Source organism: Panthera onca, chromosome B2, assembly GCF_046562875.1.
Source record: "Panthera onca isolate mPanOnc1 chromosome B2, mPanOnc1 haplotype 2, whole genome shotgun sequence".
Classification (NCBI taxonomy): domain Eukaryota; kingdom Metazoa; phylum Chordata; class Mammalia; order Carnivora; family Felidae; genus Panthera; species Panthera onca.
The window spans coordinates 40,895,407-40,915,717 of NC_138343.1; the positions used below are offsets into that span (position 1 = coordinate 40,895,407).

Genomic DNA, 20,311 nt, shown 5'->3' on the forward strand with positions numbered 1-20,311 from the left:
CCCCTGCCAGGACGCAGAGCTCCACCCCTGGCACTGGGTTCCCTGGCCTGACCTGCCCTCCTCGTGTGGGTGGGGCCGGGGGAGTCCATTCTAGTGGCACAGAGCAAACCTCGGTGACAGTGGCCTGTGGCCTGTTGCTGCTACTAGTGGGAGTCTGGCTTTGGCGACCGTACGGCTCTGCATGACCAGAAGCTTGTGGGAGCTGCAGTTCCTTCTAGTTCTGCTTCCAGCCCAGATCCTGGAGCTTAGAGACAGAATACACTCTCAGGCTCCTGGGTGTCTACAGTAGCCACAAGCGTCCTTTATGTCACTTTCACCCTGTCAGCCTTACCTAGGGAAGATGCCCTGCATTATCCTAACTGCTGGGTGTGGGAGCCAAGAGAGGGCCTCATTAGCATGTCAAATGCTCCCATACCTGGTGCTCATCAGAACCCACAGTGACTCTGGTCCAATTCTACAAATGAAAGAATATGGAGCCGTGCTTAACAGTCTGCCCGAGTTACAAGCCATCCAGTGCATGGCAAGGGGAACTCGGGTCTCCAACCTGCCAGGTGAAAACACTTCTGGCCACATACTGAGAAGGGGGGGGGGGGGGTCTATCCCTGTTCACTTAATTCCCCTCCTGAGCGGGGCTGCTAAGTCACACCTGACTCCCTCCACCTTTCTCCCCAGGCTGCCATCCTCACCCTAATAGTGACTCCTGGCATGGGATGACAGTGTCAGAGCCAGAGGGCTGGCTCCTTTCCCCTTTTAGCCAGGAAAGTCCCTGCTGCCCCTGTCAGATCCTTAGTATTCACCACGCCAGCCATGTAACCAAACTTCTGCATTTTATTTCTGTAGAAAGCCCTGATCCCATCTCCAGGACTACCGGAAGGTAGAGAAGCTCTGGGTGCCTGTGCAGGAGGCATAGGGCACGCCCCGGGAGCGAATCTGCAGGGTATGGAAGGTGAGGGGTGGGTTGGGGCCTGAGGAGCCTGGGTTCAGGGACTCGGTGTGAGGCTCCATCACAGTCACAGGGACTGCATAGGACAGCGTCTGGGGCCGGTCATCATGGCGTCTCACTGTGCCCTTGCTCAGGAGGTGCAGGATGCAGGAGAGGACATCGGTACTGTTGCAGGCAGATCCCCTACCGAGGCTGCTGACCAAACCCCTGGGAGGACATGGGCCCTTCTGCCAAGCGTCCAGGACCTGGGAAGGAGAGGGAAGGGCGAACAGCAGGTTGGAGAGACCCAGCTCACTCCACCTCTAGCTTCCACTCCAGGCACAAGCCTCTAGCCAGCGAGCTCTAAGGACATCAGGCACGCCCCAACCCCACCCCTTACATACATACAGGCTCCCCCAACCCCACCCCTTACACACATACAGACTCCCCCCAACCCCACCCCTTACACACATACAGACTCCCCCAACCCCACCCCTTACACACATACAGGCTCCGTAGTGAACCAGAGGCTTCAAATGTGGACCCGCCTCCCCCTGCTCCCGCCTGCCCCCACCGGAAAGTTCCTTCCCCCACTGCCCAGCCCCACCTACCCGGCAGACAAGCTGGTCAATATGCAGCCCCTCATCCCCATGGGCCTTGAGGATTCGGACAATGAGGCAATTCAAAAGGTTCCGCCTCTTCTCCAAGTTCCGGCCCTCTTCATCCTCTGCTTTCAGGTATGTCTGAGGTGGGATGAGCCACACATTGCCCCTCCTTGGCCTGGGCTCCTCGCTGCCATCTCGAATCTTGAGCACCTCTGAAATAAGCACTGGTCTTCAGTGGGGGGCCCACAAGGAGGCTGAGAGCAGAGGCCCCTCTGCCCCAGGTACACACCTCCTGGGACATCCTTTTGCTCTTGAAGGTCCAGGGGGCCTCTCGAAGAGGTAAGAGGCCCAATCGCCTGATTGAGCATGTCTGGAGAGAGCCCGGAGAGTGCCAGCAGACTCTCCACAGAGACAGCCTTAAAGAAGAGGAGGGAAACATTCTAGTCTTCCCTAAGGGGTGGAGCAGAGAAGGTACAGGGAGGGAGGATAGGGAGTCGAGGTTTAGGGAGGAAGGGTGAGGGACAAGCTACAGAGAGCACAGATGCATAGAGGAGCAGGGCCACCTTCAGGTCATTGAGATACAGCAGCAGCCACATCTGCACGGTGGACACATGCAGGGTCTGGTCCCCAAACTGCAGCTCAGCCCGACCCAGCCATGTCCACTGCAGTCGCCTCTGAGGGCCCCGCTCCAGGGCAGGGTAACTCTGGCCTGAGAAGGGTCAGGGAGAAAAGGAGTCAGGGCTGGTGAGGGGGTACTGTCGGTTGAGCTCTGCCCCTGCTAATGTCTGCAGAGCATGTGTCCCAGTGTTTATGGATACCGTGATTCCTGGTCTGAACTTCTAGAGCTTAGCCTTCCCTGTATCTGCCTCCTGGGTAAGCCTCAGGAATCCGGGAGCCCACTCTGTGCCTAGCCTTGTGCAAGGGGATTCTGATCAGTGACTTCCAGGAGTTCCCTATTTTTTTAAGGGAGGCCAAAACCACAAAATGAGGAAGGACTGGGGCTCTCATCAAACTGGAATATCCACGAGAAATTAGTTCTCCCTGGTTAGTCTGGGAGCCCCCTGAGGGCAGCGTCTGAGTCTCTTCCCCCTCCTGTGTTGCTGCCCAGGCCAGGATCAGCCCCCAATGGGAAGCTTAGGTTATGGTGACTGACCAGGAGCCAGAGCCCTGCCACTGAGGGAGGTCCCTTCTGGTGACCTCAGGTGCGCTTGACTCCATCCTCCCCACCTCCCACTCTCTAAAGAGAGTCCTATGTCTGTTTTAAGCATGGAAAAGGCAACAGTCCGGGGATCTGGTGCTTGACAACCCCACCCCCTCACCCCAAACCTAAGCTCCTCACTTTCTTCACTGAGGCTCCTACCCTGGGGCCTAGCCCCACCCACAGGCTCTTTCCCTGAATCCCATCCTCTTCCAGCCAGTCCCCCCCACCCCCCGGCCCCCGCCCGCCCTCTGCCCAGCTCCTCACTCTTGTTGTAGAAGTTGGAATATCGGTTCAAAGTGCCCCTGAGATAGGCCGGCAGGCAGGTTCTGGGGGTCAGCGTGTGGCAGATGGAGGCAGTGGGCCAGCAGCGTGGTGACAGGACCAGCACGGACACTTCTGGCATCGCCCCTTCATAGTAGAGATCCTCATCTTCCTCCTCGTCCTCCTCCTCTTCCCCTGCCACATCTGTGGCCGCTGCTACCCCCGCTCCTTCTGCCTCCTCTGCCTTCTCTCTCTTGTGCTCCCTGTCACTGGCCTCGTGGCCCCCCTGCAGAAGAGACGGGGTTCCCGACAGCCGGTGGGCCTCCTCTGGTCTACTCCTCTCCTCTCTTCCTCCTACCTCCCCACGTGCTAATCCCTTTACCGCCACCCACCTGTATCTTCTTCTCGGTGTCCTCCAGCTTCAGGAGCTCCTGATCCAGCCGCTGGAGCTGGTAGACGTGGAACTGGCGCTGCAGCTCCTCGGACATGCTCAGGCTCCGCAGCATCTGCTGGGGGAGGCGGTTGGGGAAGCAGGGACCGATCTGCTCCAGCACGGCCCCCTCCAGCCAGCTCGAGCCCACGCCCAGGAGACGGTCTGCCATGTAGTGCCTGCGGTGTCACACACAGGCCGGGCCGAGCCTCAGTGTGGGCACTTGGCCTGGCCCAGCTGCCTGCGCCAGGACTCCAGCCTGCCCCAACCCCAGACTCCCAGGTGCTCGCCTGGCACCTGCCCCTGTCATCCGCTCCCCAGGTCCACACTCACTGGTAGTAATGCTCGAAGGTGGTAGCTATCTCCAGGCCAGAGAAAATTAGGACCGTCTCCAGGCATCGCTGCAGCTGCACTAGCATCTCCATCCCCCGGGCTCCGCCAATCCGACTGCCCTGGATCCGCTGGTCAATGTGCCGGGCAAACTGCTCACTCACCTGGGCAATGGGGAGGGCACAGGAAAACCCTGAACGCGTGACTGGAGGAGGTGAGTGGGAACAGAGAGGAAGGTCTGAGGACGTAGATATGAACAGCTAAGCTGCCTCGTAAGTTGGTCAACACTTTTGCCAAACTTAAAAAAAAAAATTTTTTTTTTAATGTTTTATTTATTTTTGAGAGAGAGAGAGACAGAGCATGAGCAGGGGAGGGGCAGAGAGAGAGGGAGACACAGAATCCGAAGCAGGCTCCAGGCTCTGAGCTGTCAGCACAGATCTCAACGTGGGGCTCGAACTCATGAACTGCAAGATCATGACCTGAGCTGAAGTCGGACGCTTAATCGACTGAGCCACCCAGACGCCCCACTTACCAAACTTTTATAAAGTGGTTAACAGTTGTGCAAATTAGGAAGTGTTTTTGCACACCGAACATGTCTAAAAATTAAACTAATGACAATAATTTAATGGGAGTTAATAATTTATGTGGACAAAGATGGTCACGCTGCAGTGTTACTGATACAACAGAATGACCAGGAGCAACTCAAGGAGCCACTGCTTCAGCTCCCCCTGCTCTACTGTCGGCTGGCCAGGGTGCTTAGCCTGTCTTAGTGTGTCATCTGCTTAAGTGTGCGCCTTCCCGAGAAGACAATAAACTTTGAGGACAGGGAACTTGCTCTTATCACAGTGCCTGACACATTTTAAGCACTTACTAAATATTTAAGGAATGCTGGAGTAAATTATAGTACATCCATTAGATGGAATTTATACAAAAATAAAAAATCATGATCTCATGGCTCATAAGTTTGAGCCCCGTGTCGGGCTCTGTGCTGGCAGCCTGGAGCCTGCTTTCAGATTCTGTCTCTGTCTCTGTCTCTCTGCCTCTCCCCCGCTCACACTCTCTCTCTCAAAAATGAATAAATGTTAAAAAAAATTTTTTTAAATAAAAAATAAGGACAAATAGCAACTCTGAAATAAGGCTTTTAAGGTAACGGTCAAAAAACAACAGGCTAAAGCATTTTAGCTACTCGTGAGTAAACTGTTAAATCATGCACGCAGACTGAAGAAAGTACATCAAGATATATTAGCACAGCATGCTTCAGGTCACTATGTGTTTCACTTTTTATTTATTTATTTATTTATTTATTTTTTTAAATTTTTTTTTTCAACGTTTTTTATTTATTTTTGGGACAGAGAGAGACAGAGCATGAACGGGGGAGGGGCAGAGAGAGAGGGAGACACAGAATCGGAAACAGGCTCCAGGCTCCGAGCCATCAGCCCAGAGCCTGACGCGGGGCTCGAACTCACGGACTGTGAGATCGTGACCTGGCTGAAGTCGGATGCTTAACCGACTGCGCCACCCAGGCGCCCCTCACTTTTTATTTATTTAAATTTTTTAAATGTTTATTTTTGAGAGAGAGCGAGCGAGCAGGTGTGAGTGGGGGAGGGGCAGAGAGAAAGGGAGACACGGAATCTAAAGCAGGCTCCAGGCTCTGAGCTTTCAGCACAGAGCTGGACGCAGGGCTTGAACTCACAAACCCAAATATCATGACCTGAGCCGAAGTTGGACGCTCAACCGACTGAGCCACCCAGGCGCCCCTCTCTGAATCTTTAAAACATGGTTATATACCCATACATGTTCCTTGCTGAATGGGAACGGAAGGGTGGTCGTTTTGAGAAGGTGGGGAAGGGGGGGTTTGCAGGGAGAGGTCCAGGGCAGAGGCGAGGGCGGGAGGCTTACATGGGCAGCTTTGAGAAATGAGAGCTTCAGCAAGGCACCGGCACAGCCGTTCTGCAGCGCCAGCAGGAAGGCTGCCCGTGGCCCAAACAGCTCCGAGCTCGACTTCTGCAGATTATGGAAGTGTTCACAGTAACGCGGCACAAAGTCACCATCCCGCCAGCGTGAGGTCAGAAAGTTGTTCACCTGGAGGAGAGCGGCTGCAGCGTGAAGGGACAGCCCAGCATGCCACCAGACAGTTGCACCCTCCCTCCCTGGCACCCGCCCCTACCCACCTGCTCCTCCACCACGGCCCGCCAGCAGCGGGTCAGGTTTCTCATGATGCTGCTGGGAAGCCCCCAGGTAGCCAGGGAGCTCCAGTCATGGCTTCTGTTTCTGCCCTCTGTGGAGACAGGGGAGGGGGCAGGGGCAAGGTGGGAGCAGCCCCTCAGCTCAGCGTGAGCCCCGGGGCTGTTCCTGACCTCCTGCCACCCCAGAACGATGCTCCTGAGCGGGGATGAAACAAACAGGTGAACAGGCTTAGTGGGTAGGGAGGGAAAGCGGGAGGAGGGACAGAAGGCCATCCTAACCGAGCTCCCACCTGAATCTCAGGTACTCACTGGGCCGGGGAGCGGCCACCGCTGGAGGGGGCGCCTCACAGGGCTCCACGTGCACCAGCAGGTGGGTGAGGCGGCGCACCCGTGAGGAGAAAGCAGCCGCGCGGCTCTGGGGATTGTGGGCAGCCTCCCGACACTCCAGGTACTGGTCCAGCAGCCAGCCCAGGGGGCTGATGCCATCCTCATCTGGAGATTGGGAAAAACAAGCCGTGGTGGGCCATGTCTCCAGGGCAGGGGAAGAGGACGAAAGCACCAAGAAAGGGATTGGACAGAACATATGGGGTTGGCGCAGGTAGCGAGGCCCACCTGTCCTTATGGTGTCAGCTGACACCTGGGAGATGTAGGAAAGGAGGTGGTTAGGAGAAGGGGGGCACTGGGCTACCAAACAAACATAGGTACCAAAAGGGCCAAGGGCATAATATAGGTGGCTCTGGGGCAGAACAAGAAGGGGCCGATTAGTGGGGCCAGGGGTCGCAATGGTTACCGGGGGAGGTGATGTTCTGCACCAGGGGGCTGACCAGGGCTTCCCAGCAGGTCTTGCCCAGCGCTTGGGCGGCCTCATCGTCAGGGAGGAAGCGATCAGCAAAATTCTGCTCCTGACGCAGAGCCCCATTGAGCCTGGGGGTGAGGATGGGGGAGGCAGGTGTCAGAGGCTCAAGATGTAAGTTATCCTAGCATCTTCCCAGCCTAATGGCAGGGTAGCCCCTACCAACCAGACCAAATCCCCACCCGGTACTTTGAAGCTGTCCCATGTTAACAGACACATCCCACACCCAACCCACCAAAGAAATCTCTTTATTCTTTCTTTCCTTCCCCAAACTGTAGAGCACACCAGCCCCTTTCCCAAACATGTTGGCTCTCCATCTATACCCTCCACAGAAGGGCCAGGGCCACCCATAACAGTCTTACCTGCCGCACACACACAGCCACACACACATGCTCGCACACACCTAGAACTCAGGTGCAGGAGGCTCCTGCGGTCCTCTGCTATGTCCTGGCTCCAAGCCTGTGCCCGAACCATGTAGAAGAGGCGTGTGTGACGACACAGCTGCTCCCGAAACACTGGCCAGAATGTGGGCTTAGGGCCTAGGACCTCCAACCCCCGAATGCGTGTGTCGATGCCGCCCTGCAATGTGCACACGCCTATTTTCACCTGCTCTGCATCCTCCTCAGAGCGGGCTGGGGTCAGCCACACCTTTGGGCCTTATTCCTGGAGCTGCCCAGGGCCTAGCCTGGAGCTCTGGCTCACGATCTGCAACAGTTACACAACCCAGAGCTCTGTGTCCCCGGACCACACCCCATACTCCTGCCAAACCTGCTGGCAGCGCTTTATGCGGATCTGGATGATGGGCCAGAAGTGGGTCAGGTTCTCCAGGAGGATCACCCGGCTGGCCGAGGGCATCACGTTCACCTGGTTGGGGGCAGAGAGTGCTGTTACCTCCATGTGTGTGGATGGGAATGCTGAGGGCACTCAAGTCTGCTCCTGTTCTGTCCTTCCCTTAGCCCGGGGAGGGGTAAGGGGTCCTGACAAAGGGGTCCCGATGCCATCCTCACTGCTCAGGGCCTGATGCCATCACATAGGCACAGGGAGAAAGGACTCTACATTCTAGGGGGCGCAAGACAGGGAAGAATTTAGGAGTTTAGGAGTCTGGGCAGGAGGGCGGACCCTGTGAAGGTGGTCTCATGGTATAGGGGTCCCTACCGAGTTGAGCTCTGTGTTAAGAGAGTTGGTGCTGTCGCCCCCAAACACCACCACCCTGGCCGGCATATAGCTCGAGTCTTCACTAGCCACCAGGAGAGTCAGCTGCCTGGGAGCAGGGAAAAGGAAACAATCAGAACTGGAACCAGTAGGGTCCTTGTAGACAGAGGCAAGGGGACTCTTTGGTCATGTTTGTGTTGGGCGGGGGGAGCAGTGCTTCCCCCAAACAAACAAAGGGAAGTCACGAAAAAGTATGTGTGTCGCTGAGCACATACATGGGGCCTGTTACCTGATGAGGATGCCCTGGTGCATGTGCAAGGTGATGTAGTGGGAGCCGGCGCTGCCATTGGACTCCCAGTAGGTCTTGGGGTTTCGATCCGTCAGCTTGCTGGCCCGGTGCGGGTTGGAAGACACCTCCACCTTCTCCCAGCACTTGTCCTCCTTCATTTCCACGCTGGAGCCTGGGGGCAAGTGGGAAGGGGTGGCCGTCACAGCCTGGTAGGTGTGGAGGGAAAACAGGGGCGGAGGGGTGTGGAGTAACGTGGGGACAGGCACAGACCCTGGCACAGATATCTGAGGAACACGTCAAAGAAGGGGATGTTGATGGGTCGGTGGGTTCGTCTGTGGTCTTCGATCTGGCCCAACACCATCTGCAGCCGGAACATCGGAGAGAAGGGGCGTGGGGAGGAGGGAGGGCACACATGGAGGACACACGGGAACACATATGAAGGAAAGACCCAGCAGCAATGGGACTTCCTCCAGAACCCTGGCAGAGGCAGAGTGGGAGATGCGGAAGGTGGTGCAGAGAACAAATGCCCACAGGCTCATCAGACTCTCCTGTCTTTCCCAAATTCAGGAACACGGTCCCTTCCTCCGGTCCCACTCAGGTTTCATATTCTTACCCAGCTGTGAACCCACAGCCTCCCCCTGCCCTCTTTCCTGACCTGGATGCAGCCTCCCAGGATGTTGGTGGTGAGTTTCCGGTAGAGGTGGGCATGCTTCTCACACTTGAACACCATGTCCCGCAGCTCCTGAGCCAGATCCAGTTTTCCCAGGTGCTTTTCCAGTGCCTTGGAGATGGCATCTCGGGCTCCCAGCTGATTCAGCACCACGGCGTAGTCCCTGCTCACAGAGGCCAGGCGGTGCAGGAAGAAGATGAGTTCCTGGAGCACCTGACATGGGGACAGGGTGGGTGCATAAAGGGCACAAGGCACAGGCCACAGGGCATCTTCAGTAGTATTTACACCCGCTGGGTACCGGGGCAACTGCAGTGAAAAGACAGAGTGAGGAAGTAAAAAAGCAGGAAGCGGGGAGACACGAGGGCTGAGTGGAGTTAGAGAACCTAAGGCAAACAGATAAGGAAAAGCTAAGAGAGACTCTGCCGTCCTGGGGTTCTCAACCACTGATTTTGTTGGCAATAGGTGCAGAGAGCTTCCCAGGTTGTTCCCTTTTAGGCTGTGTCCCAAGAACCAGTTGTGGGGCTGCATTTTGAGATGCTCAGGCCCTAAGCACAGGCAGGGAGGGGGCACAGAGGGACACTCAATGAGTCAACCTCTGAAATGAAAACCTGGGTAACAGCCCAAAGGTGTGCACTGCAGACACCCACTGCCAAGCCTTCCAAGCCCAGGACCTCCCTGTGGCAGGAGACTCTGAGATGTGATGTCCTCTCTACCTCCTTCATCCACCTTATCCCCACAGGCCCAGCCAAACAGGAGGTACCGAGGCTTTTACTGTAATACAGACATAACCTTTTGTGTAAGAAAGGAGATGGCATGTAAGATCACACACTTGGGTTTGCTTATATTTGCATTTGCATAAGGATACACCAGAAGGACACAGAAATTAATACAAATGGTAACCAATAAAGTACATGCGGAGAAGCACTGGGAAAATTGGGTGGAAGTGAGAAGAGGTAGAAGTGGGAATTCTCAGTGTATACCTTGTTGTACTGTTTTGATTTGTGACCTGTATGAATGTATTACCTATTTGAAAAAATAAAATTCAGTTTTAAAAACAAATTCCGAACCAAGAGCGCAAAGGCTCCATTGTGCCCTCCCAAGCCTCGCCCAGGGAGGGGGTCTGCCTCATCAGAGGCTGCCCTACGCCCTCTCCCTCTAGCGTCTCCCCGGAGCAGGGCAGGGGTACCTCTCGGTCAGTGTCTGGTGACCGCAGGCAGGCCATGCAGGCATCCATGGCCTCGTGCCAGGGGAGCAGCAGCGCCTCGGGGAAGTCCACCAGCTGCATCAGGATCCTGGGGAGCGGGCGGCAGCAGCAGAGAGATGTGTAGCCAGCCTCAAAGACCCCTTTGCCAAATGCCCCTCCCCACCCCCTCACCTCAGAACGGTCAGGTGCAGGGCCTTGTTGGCCGCTGGGGTGTCGAGGCCCCGCATCAGGGTGAGGAAGGGCTGGGGCTGCCTCTGCAGCTGCAGCAGGAGCGGCTTGATCTCCATCTCCCGAGGCCCCTCTGAGCTGAGGGCTCGCTCCAGGTCCAGGAAGATTCTGCCAGGCAGACCGCAGCCGTCCATCAGTCGCCTCAGAGGAGTGTCGGGATGCTGAGTTGGGGGTTCTTTTCCTACGGGAAGATGGAAGTTACAAAGGTTGGCCATTGTCGGTGATGTTAGGATGAGAAAAGGACAGACAGATTCATAATTCCTAGTGCCTCCTAAAAACGTTTTTTTTTTTTTTTGGCCCCCCTAAAAGTTAGGTTTGGGGATCTTAGGGCATCTCTGAATGCATTTATAAGACAATTTTGTGACAAATATTATGTTTTATATTCTTAAAATAGCAAAGGAGCTTCCTGTCTGCAAATAGCAGAGCATTTCCCTGTATCTAAAAGCATGCAATAATTTGGCTTTCTCTACACTAGAAAAAGTCCAATGTGGGGACTTTTTTTTTTTTTTTTTTGGGAGAGAGAGAGAGGACAGGGGAGGGGCAGAGAGAGAATCTTAAGTAGGCTCCGCACTGGGCGTGGGGCTCGATCTCATGACTCTTGGATCATGACCTGAGTGGAAATCAAGAGTTGAACAATGAACCAACTGAGCCGCCCACAGGCGCCCCCAAATGTGGGGGCTTTTTAAGGCTCAAATCTCTTGCAATTTTCTGACTTTCCATCCTCCCTCACTCATTGGAGGGAGCGACTCTAAGCTTCAGATTCTTCCTAAGGTGCCACCTGTTCCAGACGGGATTACACAAAAACCGCACAGATGCCTCTCCTGGGCTAGCACTCTCCTAGAGCCAGTCTGCAGAGCTGCAGGGTCTTTTTGGCATCCCACCTTCCACTCTGGATGCATCTGCTGATTCCTGAGGCTGGGCCTGGGCTTCCGGCAGGGTTGGGTAAGCTGGCTGCCCTGCCAGGGCCTCAGGCCCATATTTCCTGTAGACACGGCAGTTGAGCAGGTCCCTGAGAGCGCTGTCATCGAGTCGCTGTGGCAGAGCCAGCAGTAGGTGCTGGGCCAACTCCATGGGCACAGCCAGCTCAGCCAGGATCTCGTCATCCAGAATCTGTCATCGGGGAGAAGCTCTCACTGTAGGTAGCCCTGCTGGCACAGAGGCTCCAGGGGCAGTTGGTAGGGGTGGGGATCTCTACACACATCCTCTCCTTGAGGAACCGCTCATGGCTGGCAGCTGCCTTTTCTCACACAGCTTGCCAATGCCTCTGAACGTTCTAGATCTCTTCCCTGCAGCCCCTTACAACTGTGGACCTCCACTCCCCATCCTCAGCCTTCCAAATGCTCTGTCACAGACCAGCCCTTGCAGTGAGCCCTCCAACTTCTGGGTGTCCGGACTGGCTCTACCTCGCCATCCAGGTTCTCCTGAAGGATCTGGAGAACCTCCTGATGGTCAGGTCCATCCAGCTTCTTGATGAAGAAGAGGAGCTCCCACCATTCTGCCTGGGTCAAGTGTTCACTTTCTTCAGCATCCTCATCCTCAGGCAGCACGTAGGGTACCGCATAGAGCTCTGTCATGGGCTTCCACCGCCAGGAGGGCAAGGCTGTGGCTACAGGTCACAGGGCACGGGGATGTCACTGCCCACCCAGCCAGACCACTGTTCCTTTGCTCAGCGCTGACCCTGTTTTCTCCCAGGGCTCACCTACACCCAGGGCTCCACTGACCACAGCCCCATGGTTCTCATCAGCCTCAACCACATTTTCAATGTCTTCCTCAAAGCCCAGAATTTCCAGCATGTGCCAGTGTACCCAGTAGGTGCGGCCTGTCGACTCCCACAACACCTGGAGGATATGGGAAAAAAGAGAAGGGGAAGAGAAGGCTCACTCAATGACTGGCTGTGGCCCAATGATGAGGACATACAGCCCTCAGGCTGACCACCTGACCAGGTCTGGAACAACCTCCAAATAACACAACGCTGGCATATGGAGAACATGAACACACACAAAAAGGATGCCTTCTCCTATGGGGATGGGCTCTGCTTCTCCTCCCACCCTATCCTTTGATGGCTCATGCTCCCCGCACTTCCTCCTGGCCTCACCTACTCTCTCCCTGACCCTGACCTTTAGGAAAGTCTTGCTATATCAATATGTTTCTTCCTGGGAGTGAGTCTTCCTGACCTGATAGCTCTCTCAACTCCAACTTTCTCAGCTCTCCAATGGCTCCCTTCTCAACTGTTGATTCCCCTTTAACCATTCCAGTCCCCATGGGGGCTTTCTCAGCGGGTGGCCTGCCAGAGCCCCCTGCACAGAACCCCAGTTATACTTCCCCAGCTAAATCCCCAACAGTATCCCACACGCACCCTCACTCACCTGCACGGGGGGCACGCCGTTGTTGCTCTGCCGGAACTCACCCTCGTCCCCAGCGCTGACCTCCTCGTAGTCATCCAGCATGCGAACTCGCATCCCGGCCTGCAGCGTCTCTCGCACGTACAAGGCATAAGTATTGCCACTTGCAAACTCAGAGCGAGGGCGGAACCTCCTTGACCTCCTAATGGAGGGCCGGACCCGGGCGGGTGGCAACCCTGAGCCAGCCTCTGCCAGCTGGGGCTGGAAGATGGAGCACGAAGACCGTGCCGAGGGCCCCTGTTTGCTCGAGGCCCAGTCCCAGCGCATGGCCTGCACAAGCTCTGAGATGAGGGTGCCCATGGCCATGCTGAACTCCAGCTCCAGTCGACCCCTCTCCCCACTCAACTCCTCGGGAGCAGAGTTGTTCTGGGCTCCTGGTTCTGCAGCACTGTCGTTCAGCTGGTCCAGAAGAGAAGTGACATGCAAATAGCGCTTCACCAGGGAGAAGAGAAGCCTTCCTGGGACCTGTAGGATGCAACCTTTGGCCTATGTCCACCTTGTCCCAGCTCTAGCTACTCTTTCCACACCACCCTTCAAGGGTGGGTGCAAAGGTCTGGTCCCTAGATCTTGTCCACAGCCCCCCCCCCCACCTCCCCACAGAATACCTGTGGCAGCTGGATACCCTCAAAAGACATGGGGTGTTCAGAGAGTGTGGCCTGTGCAAACAGAGCTAGCAGAGCACAGCGGCTGTCAAAATCTAGGTGTTTCTCAATGGCTTCTTGCTGGCTCAGCGACAGAAGAATCTGGGTCCGGGTCCCTGAAACCCATACCCCAGTCAGTTAACTGCTCCCTAACATTGCCCTTCCCAGGCATCCCTCCTAGATCCTCTACTGTCTTAGTCTGATCCCTTGTTGCCACACACAGGATCGATAGATCTCTCTACCTACCTACCTACCTACCTACCTACCTACCTACCTATCTACCTACCTACCTACCTATCTACCTACCTACCTACCTATATCTGCAATATCTATATCTGTAATTGTCTAATAACTCTTTCTTGGCATAGAGATCCAATTAATGGGAGGTTCTTGAAGACTCAGTCCTCTTTCTTTTGTTATTTTTTAGAGTAATCTCTACACCTAACATGGGGCTTGAACTCATGACCCCAAGATCAAGAGTACAGTGTTCCACCGACTGACCCAGCCAGGCATCCCCCCAGCTAGGCATCCTTCCTCTTCCTGCAGAGATGCCCCCACCTCCTTCCTACCCCCTTTTCTCCCAACTCAAAGAGAAAGGCAACAGAATCACTCAGGCACTGATGAGGCAGAGGCTCTTGCCACAGTGTCCTGTGAGGCCCTGAGCTGACCTACCTTCCCCTTCCTTTCTCCCCACACTACTTCTCACCAGCATCATGAGAGGCCAGGGCTTGTATCATCCGGCCCGCGCTCCAGCGAATCTGGTAATCAGGACTACTCAACATGTGCATGAGCAAGTCCAGGACCCTTGGGTCTTTGAATACACCAGTGAGGGGCTCGATGCTGGCGTAGGCGCTGAGTACGTGGACAGTGTGAAGCAAAGGAGCAGGAGGGATGGTGCCCACACACTCCTCCAGCTGCCGGAGGGCCCTCTGAATCAAAGACTTCACATCGGTTTCCATTTCCCCCAGCACAGATTTGTCCAGGGCCCCAGCTTCCCCTGCAATCTCCTGAGAAGGTCCGATGACCTGGCCGTCCTCACCCAGCATCTTGTGGCAGTTGGCATAGATCTCGTCGTTGGACATCCACAGCAGGATGTGTTCGGCCTTGCAGTCCACTTGGCTAGAGCCCCCTTCCCCATCATCCCCACGCCTGAGGATGAGCCAGCGGATCTGGTACTCAGGATGCCCATCATGGCCCACCCGCTGGCGGATCAGCTCATCTGGATAGGCATGCAAGCCTGGCCCCAGGGGCACTCTGAATTCCCTGTAGCGGAGTTCCCCCACCATCCTGGCACCTGAGACACAGAAGGAAAAGAGAACAGTCAAGCTAAAATGAGAGGGGGAGTTCCAAAAATCAAGGATATCCAGGAGTTGGGGAAGCAAGTGTGGCAACAGCTGTCAGGTTGGCTGGGGTAAAGAAGGGCCCAGGAGTTGCCTGCTGCAGGCTGGGTGGGGCCAGGCCTAAGCAAGGGAACACTAGGGTGTTTGTTCTAAGAACACAAAATTTGGTTGAAAGGAGGGTCGAAGGCCCTGCAGCCTGGAGTGGATTGGTTTGGAGCAGTGGGAAGGGGACAGTGGGGGCAGGGGAGCCTTGCCATAATGAATCCCAACACACTGCCATAGGCAGCAGCCCTGAGAAGGGGATCCATGAAGCCCCGAGGGGTGTGTGTTGGGGAGTGGGGGGTGGGGAGTGAGATCCCGAGTGTGTCTGGGTAGGGATGCTAGCTCCAATGGTTGAAGCGCAGGAGTGTGTCACAGAGGCAAGAGATTTGGTGGGGGAGAATTGATGGGATGGGGGGGGCAAGGCGCGAGGGGCTGGGAGGAAAGCCTGGTGGGCTGCAAGCGCGCAGGACTGGAGACACTGGAGCAGCAAGGCCGGTGGGGGCGACAGGAGACCCGGTGGGTTGAACGGCGGGGGGCTAGGTGGACCCTAGAAGCCGGGGGCGCGCGGCAAGGTGCGGGGGAGGGGGCTAGGCCAGATAAACGAGAATCCCAAGGCACTGTGGAACTGGGGTGGGGGACGGGAAATCGGGTGCGCGCGCGGCTCGGTGGGCGAGAGTGCGGAGGAAAATCCAGGGTAGGGGCGGGGGGGCTCTGGCCACCTCAGAAGGCGATGGGGTTCCGGCGCGAGGCCTCTCCTTCGCTGAGCTAGGGACGCGGCGCAGACGATGGCGGCGATGCTGGCGGAGATTTGGGCCCCGCCTGGGCCCCCGAGGGGGGTCGAGGCGGAGAGGCGAGAGGGGGCGTGCCTCCGAAGGACAAGCGGGCGGGCAGGGGGCGTGGCGTGCAGGGACAGAGCACCTCGGGCGGCCACTGTCACCGCCCGGCGCGCAGGTCAGCGGCAGCCTGGGTAGGGCGGGGCAGGGCGGAGACGGGGCCCAGCCTGCGGCGCCGCCCGCCCAGCTCTGGGGGCTCCGCCGCCTGCCCGCCTGCCCGGAGTCGTGGCTCATTTCCGCCAGACCCAGCGGAAAGCTAGGGGCCCTGGGAGAGCTCCGGGGCGGAGTCGTCGGTGCCACCTCGGCGACGCGCGGCACCTCCTCCTCCTCCTCCGTGCCGCCCTTTCCTCTTCCTTTTCATTCTCCTTCCTTCCACCGGAAGTGCTCTCCCCGACTCCCGAAGTCAGAACAGGAGACCTTGGAGGTCATTTATTCTCCCCTCTACCATTACATAGAAAAAACTGGCACGGGGGGGGGGGGGGGGGGCGCGGCTGGAAATGAGCAGCTCCAGTCTTTGCCCCATATCGTCCTTTCTCCTCTCCCGTCCTTGTTTGCTCTGGTGTTTTTTTCCGGGTCTAGTGTGTGCAATCCTCCCTCCCCCCAAAAACAGTAACTGCTCAAAATGAGGGGTGATTTTATTAGAATCCAGGGATCTCAGCTTTGGGCAGCAGCCGAGGGCAGCTTCACGTAACTCTTCATAGGGGGCAGTGGCCGAATCTTGCGGCCAGCCCAGCCCCCCTTGCGGTGCCATAGCCCGCTGGAAGGCCTCTTGCCTAGCCAGCGGTTCCGCCCAGCCTTGCCGATGACCCGTTTGTTATGATCAACGTTGGATACCCGGCCTACTGTTGCCATGCACGTTTCCAGAACCTGACAGAGAAAACAGATAGAGGAGAATGCATCGTGGGGAAAGAGCCTGACATTGTTGACTGCATGACTCTGAGGCTTCTTACACTCACTGAGAGAAGGGAGAGGACAGGAGAAAACCACAGCATAATTGAACCTAAGGGCAGGTCCTATGGTAGTTGAAAACAAGAGGCATTGTTCCCTGTCTATTACAGTGTCAAACTGACAGGACATGCCTAGTTACATGGCAGAAAAGGACACACCTAGCTCATGGTAGTTCCCAACATAAAACACCTGGGAACTATCCTGGACAAGAAGGGTACATTCCAAAACTTCCTCCTTTGCTGGTCCTCCCACCTGTACCCCCACACACACACCTGCATCTGTCTCTTGGAAGGCAGCTGGATGATGGCCGTCCCATTCACCTTCCGTAGCAGCACACCACATGTCCCTGGGTAAGGGAGAAGGAGCTTTGCCACCCTCCAAAAAGGAAAAGGTAGGAGCAGATTTACAGGGGGACATACCCCATACCCTGCCCTTGCTTTGCCCTTTAGGAGCAGATACAATGAAGCAGGATGCATGCAATGTTTTAAGTCAAGACACATGCACCTCTCCATTCTCATTTTCCTTGTTTTTCCTTCTTTTTCTCCGCCAGTGGACCACATAAGAGTCCAAGGGTTCAGAGAATTGTGACCTCAGGTACTCTTTGGCCTTCCAAATTGTAAGACCCCCAAGCAGCTCATTTCCTCATACCTGCAGCTCGGATATACTGGGCCCCCCGGCCTGGCTCACTCTCCACGTTGTTGATGAGAGTCCCCACAGGCAAGGCCCCAAGAGGATGTGCATCCCCTTCCCGAGCAGCAACTAAAAGACAGAATTTCATCAGCACCAGACCCCTTGCATCCTTTGAGCCCATACACGTCTGGTGGCTGTCTCTTACCTGCCATTCGGCCTATGTGATCAGAGTTCAGGATTATATCTCCAGCCTGCATGTTTTCTGTGGCAATGATCCAGCGTTTCCGGCTGCCCCCAGCAACCAGAGCTATGTCTGCTGATCTGTTCAGGGTGAGGGACATATGAGCAGATCATCTAGGCAGCCCTATATCTTCTGAAAAGCCACAGAACAGTCATTCAGCTACACTATCATCATCTCACATCCCAAACTTGCCTACAGGGATCATAGCGGACCACGATGACCTTCTCCTCAAAGGGTCCTGGCTTTGCTTCCAGCTCAGGCCGGAACCGCAGAAAATCAATCATGCGATAACGTTGCTTGTGGCCCCCGCCAATACCATGCACTTGGATTCGGCCTGTGGTCAGGAAAGTGCAGAGACATGACCCAGGTCAGATGATCAGTTCCTAGCAGTGGGAACAGGCCCATTCTGGGCAGAGAGCAATGCTTCCCAACATTATGAGATGAGCAGAAAATGACAAAAAATTTGCACAGCAAATGGTAAACGGGGGTGGGGAAACACCTACATGGAACTTGATAAGAACATAATTATAAGATATTGAAATTACATAAAACTTCCAGACAAAATCTCTACAAATTATTGAATGCTAACAGTTTATTGAGTGGTGTAAATAGTGCTCAGCTATTGTAAATTTTTTTTCATTTTTTTTTTAAATTTTTAAAAATAAAATATTTATTTATTTTTGAGGTGGTGGTGGGGGGGGGGGTATATGAGTGTGGGAGGGGCAGAGAGAGCCGGAGACACAGAATCCGAGTAGGCTCCAGGCTCTGTGCTGTTAGCACAGGCCCCAATGCGGGGCTCGAACTCACAAGCCATGAGATCATGACCTGAGCCAAAGTTGGACACTTAACTGACTGAACCACCCAGGCATCCCATAAATTTTTGAAAGGCATGAAGAAAAATATAATTAACTTCATGTACATGTCTGGTTTTCTTTAATTACCTAGAGAGTCTTTAGGAGCACAGACTACCTTCATGTTGCTTTGTGTTATACTCTTTGTTTCTTACACACCTACTACATGCAAAAGGAGTCCAATAAATTTTTGAATAAATAGGCCTAGGATCCTAACATATTTTTCAATACATTCCTCTGCTTTTCAATAAATAGACCTAGGATCCTAACATGTTTTTCCCCTTTAATGCTTAAATCCTTTTTCCCTTGGTCTCACCTGTGTGGTTTCGGCCCCCAGACTTCCTCATCTTCACTGGTGTGATGGTGTACTTGGTACGACTCTTCCAGGACACAAAATTGGCACTAAGGGTCACAGACGTAAGCACTGGGCGGCAGAGGAGCAACAATGAGGAAGAGGGCAGCTGGAGGAGGGTACTGCTTGTCACCTAGAGATAAACAAATCTCTTTACCTTAAAAGGTAACTGAAGAAGCATCGGAGAACCAAGGGTAAAGGAATAGACCAAGTAGCCTACTTCCTTCTAAGAATGTCCCAGACCAGCTGTCCAAAAGCTCCACCCTTCACCCTTGCACAAATACCAGGGTGGAATGTTTATACAGGTGTATGTGTATTGATTATCTCTCATTTGAGGTACTTCTTCAATGGAATATTCTCCCCCTTGGTGCATCTCCTTCCAAATTTGGCTCAAACCTCTCCTTCTGTGGGAAACTCTTCCTTCCCTAAACAACTCCCTTCTCCAAAGCTGGTAACTTTCCCATATCCATGTGCCACCATCAGCACCAATGCCTTTTGCCCCTCTGAATTTATGTTTCTGGGAGTATTTCAGATGTGAATGGAGGGGAAGGGTCATTTCTGTCTTGTTCCCTGCTGTATTCCCAGCATTTCACAGAGTAGGTTGGTTTGGTTTTGATTTTTAGTATACATCTGCCAAACTCTACCATCACCCAGAAAGGGCCAGAGGAACAAGAGTTACAACTTCTCTTTTCTGTGACTCACCAATTGCCCACCAGGAACTTTGAGGATACCTTTACCTTAGCCTCCTAATATTGCTATCTTGCCCTGCATTCTCTGATCTCAGCAATAACTTGTCTTTAATGGTTTAAGAGACCAGGCTTTGAAGCCAGACTGTGTAGCTCCAACAGTTGATGTATGACCTTGGACTGCTGATCAATTTTCTCATACGTAAAATGGTAATGATAATTACCTTATACAGTGGTTGCAAGGAGTTATTTTTGAGAGAGAGGGAGAGTGCGCACAAGCAGGGGAGGGGCAGAGAGACAGAGAGGATCCCAAGCGGGCTCCGCGCTGTCAGCAGCGAGCCCCCATGAGATCACGACCCGAGCCGAATTCGGATGCTTAACAGACTGAGCCACTCAGGCGCCCTAGGAGTTCATTTATTTAAAACATCTATTACTTATGCTTGGCTTATGACTGACACTCAACGTCAGTTATTATTGAAATCTGTACAGTTATCTGTAAGATACTTTCACCTCCAATATCTCGTCCGAGGAATCCCGTGACCCTGTGGAACAGCCACAATTAGAGAAGAGAAAGCTGAGGCTGAGAGTGACTTATCCAACGTCCCAGGCCGGCGTGACTCCTGACCAGACTCGCATTCTCCGTCTCCCATCCCAGGGTGCCCACTCCGGCGGCCCGAATAGGAACAGCCTCATTCCGAGATTGGGTGGATTACCTGGGCGGCCGGGAGCAGGCTCGAGCTAAGGGTGGCGACGGCCGGGGGCGTCAGGCTCAGTGAACCCATAGCGCGAGTCAGTACCCTTAGGGCCATGACGATAGCCAAGCTCCGCGGGGTTCAGCACACCACCGTTTCTTTTAGCCAGGCCGCCTGGCGCCTTTAGATGACGCTAACAAATCCCTGTGCCGTCGCTCTCATGACGTAATGAGGTGGGCAGACAACCCGAGACCAAGGTGAATACACACCTCCTTTCCTCCATGCGCGTGGTCGAAGCCAATCCACGGGCGACCCTTAGGTC

The 20,311-nt window shown here is 54.8% G+C and overlaps 2 protein-coding genes across 2 annotated transcripts; both read right to left on the minus strand.

Moving 5' to 3' along the window:
• Positions 1-810: 810 nt before the first annotated feature.
• On the minus strand, positions 811-16,091 carry CUL7 (cullin 7). The gene is made up of 26 exons (XM_060615543.3): positions 15,476-16,091; positions 14,081-14,668; positions 13,339-13,490; positions 12,698-13,198; positions 12,031-12,169; positions 11,735-11,937; positions 11,213-11,441; positions 10,275-10,512; positions 10,086-10,191; positions 8,885-9,112; positions 8,500-8,590; positions 8,230-8,401; positions 7,944-8,049; positions 7,557-7,652; positions 7,192-7,367; positions 6,726-6,859; positions 6,245-6,427; positions 5,921-6,027; positions 5,649-5,831; positions 3,753-3,913; positions 3,382-3,598; positions 2,993-3,275; positions 2,091-2,236; positions 1,815-1,943; positions 1,534-1,737; positions 811-1,188 (listed from the first exon to the last, which is right to left on the minus strand). The coding sequence occupies exons 2-26, from the start codon at positions 14,658-14,660 to the stop codon at positions 865-867; spliced, it is 5,088 nt and encodes a 1,695-aa protein (XP_060471526.3). The 5' UTR covers positions 14,661-14,668; positions 15,476-16,091; the 3' UTR covers positions 811-864.
• A 117-nt stretch (positions 16,092-16,208) lies between these two features.
• Positions 16,209-20,303, minus strand: MRPL2 (mitochondrial ribosomal protein L2). The gene is made up of 7 exons (XM_060615562.2): positions 20,011-20,303; positions 18,576-18,744; positions 17,601-17,742; positions 17,373-17,488; positions 17,186-17,296; positions 16,810-16,883; positions 16,209-16,456 (listed from the first exon to the last, which is right to left on the minus strand). Exons 1-7 carry the CDS (start codon positions 20,104-20,106, stop codon positions 16,244-16,246), a joined length of 921 nt encoding a protein of 306 aa, XP_060471545.1. The 5' UTR covers positions 20,107-20,303; the 3' UTR covers positions 16,209-16,243.
• Positions 20,304-20,311: the final 8 nt, after the last annotated feature.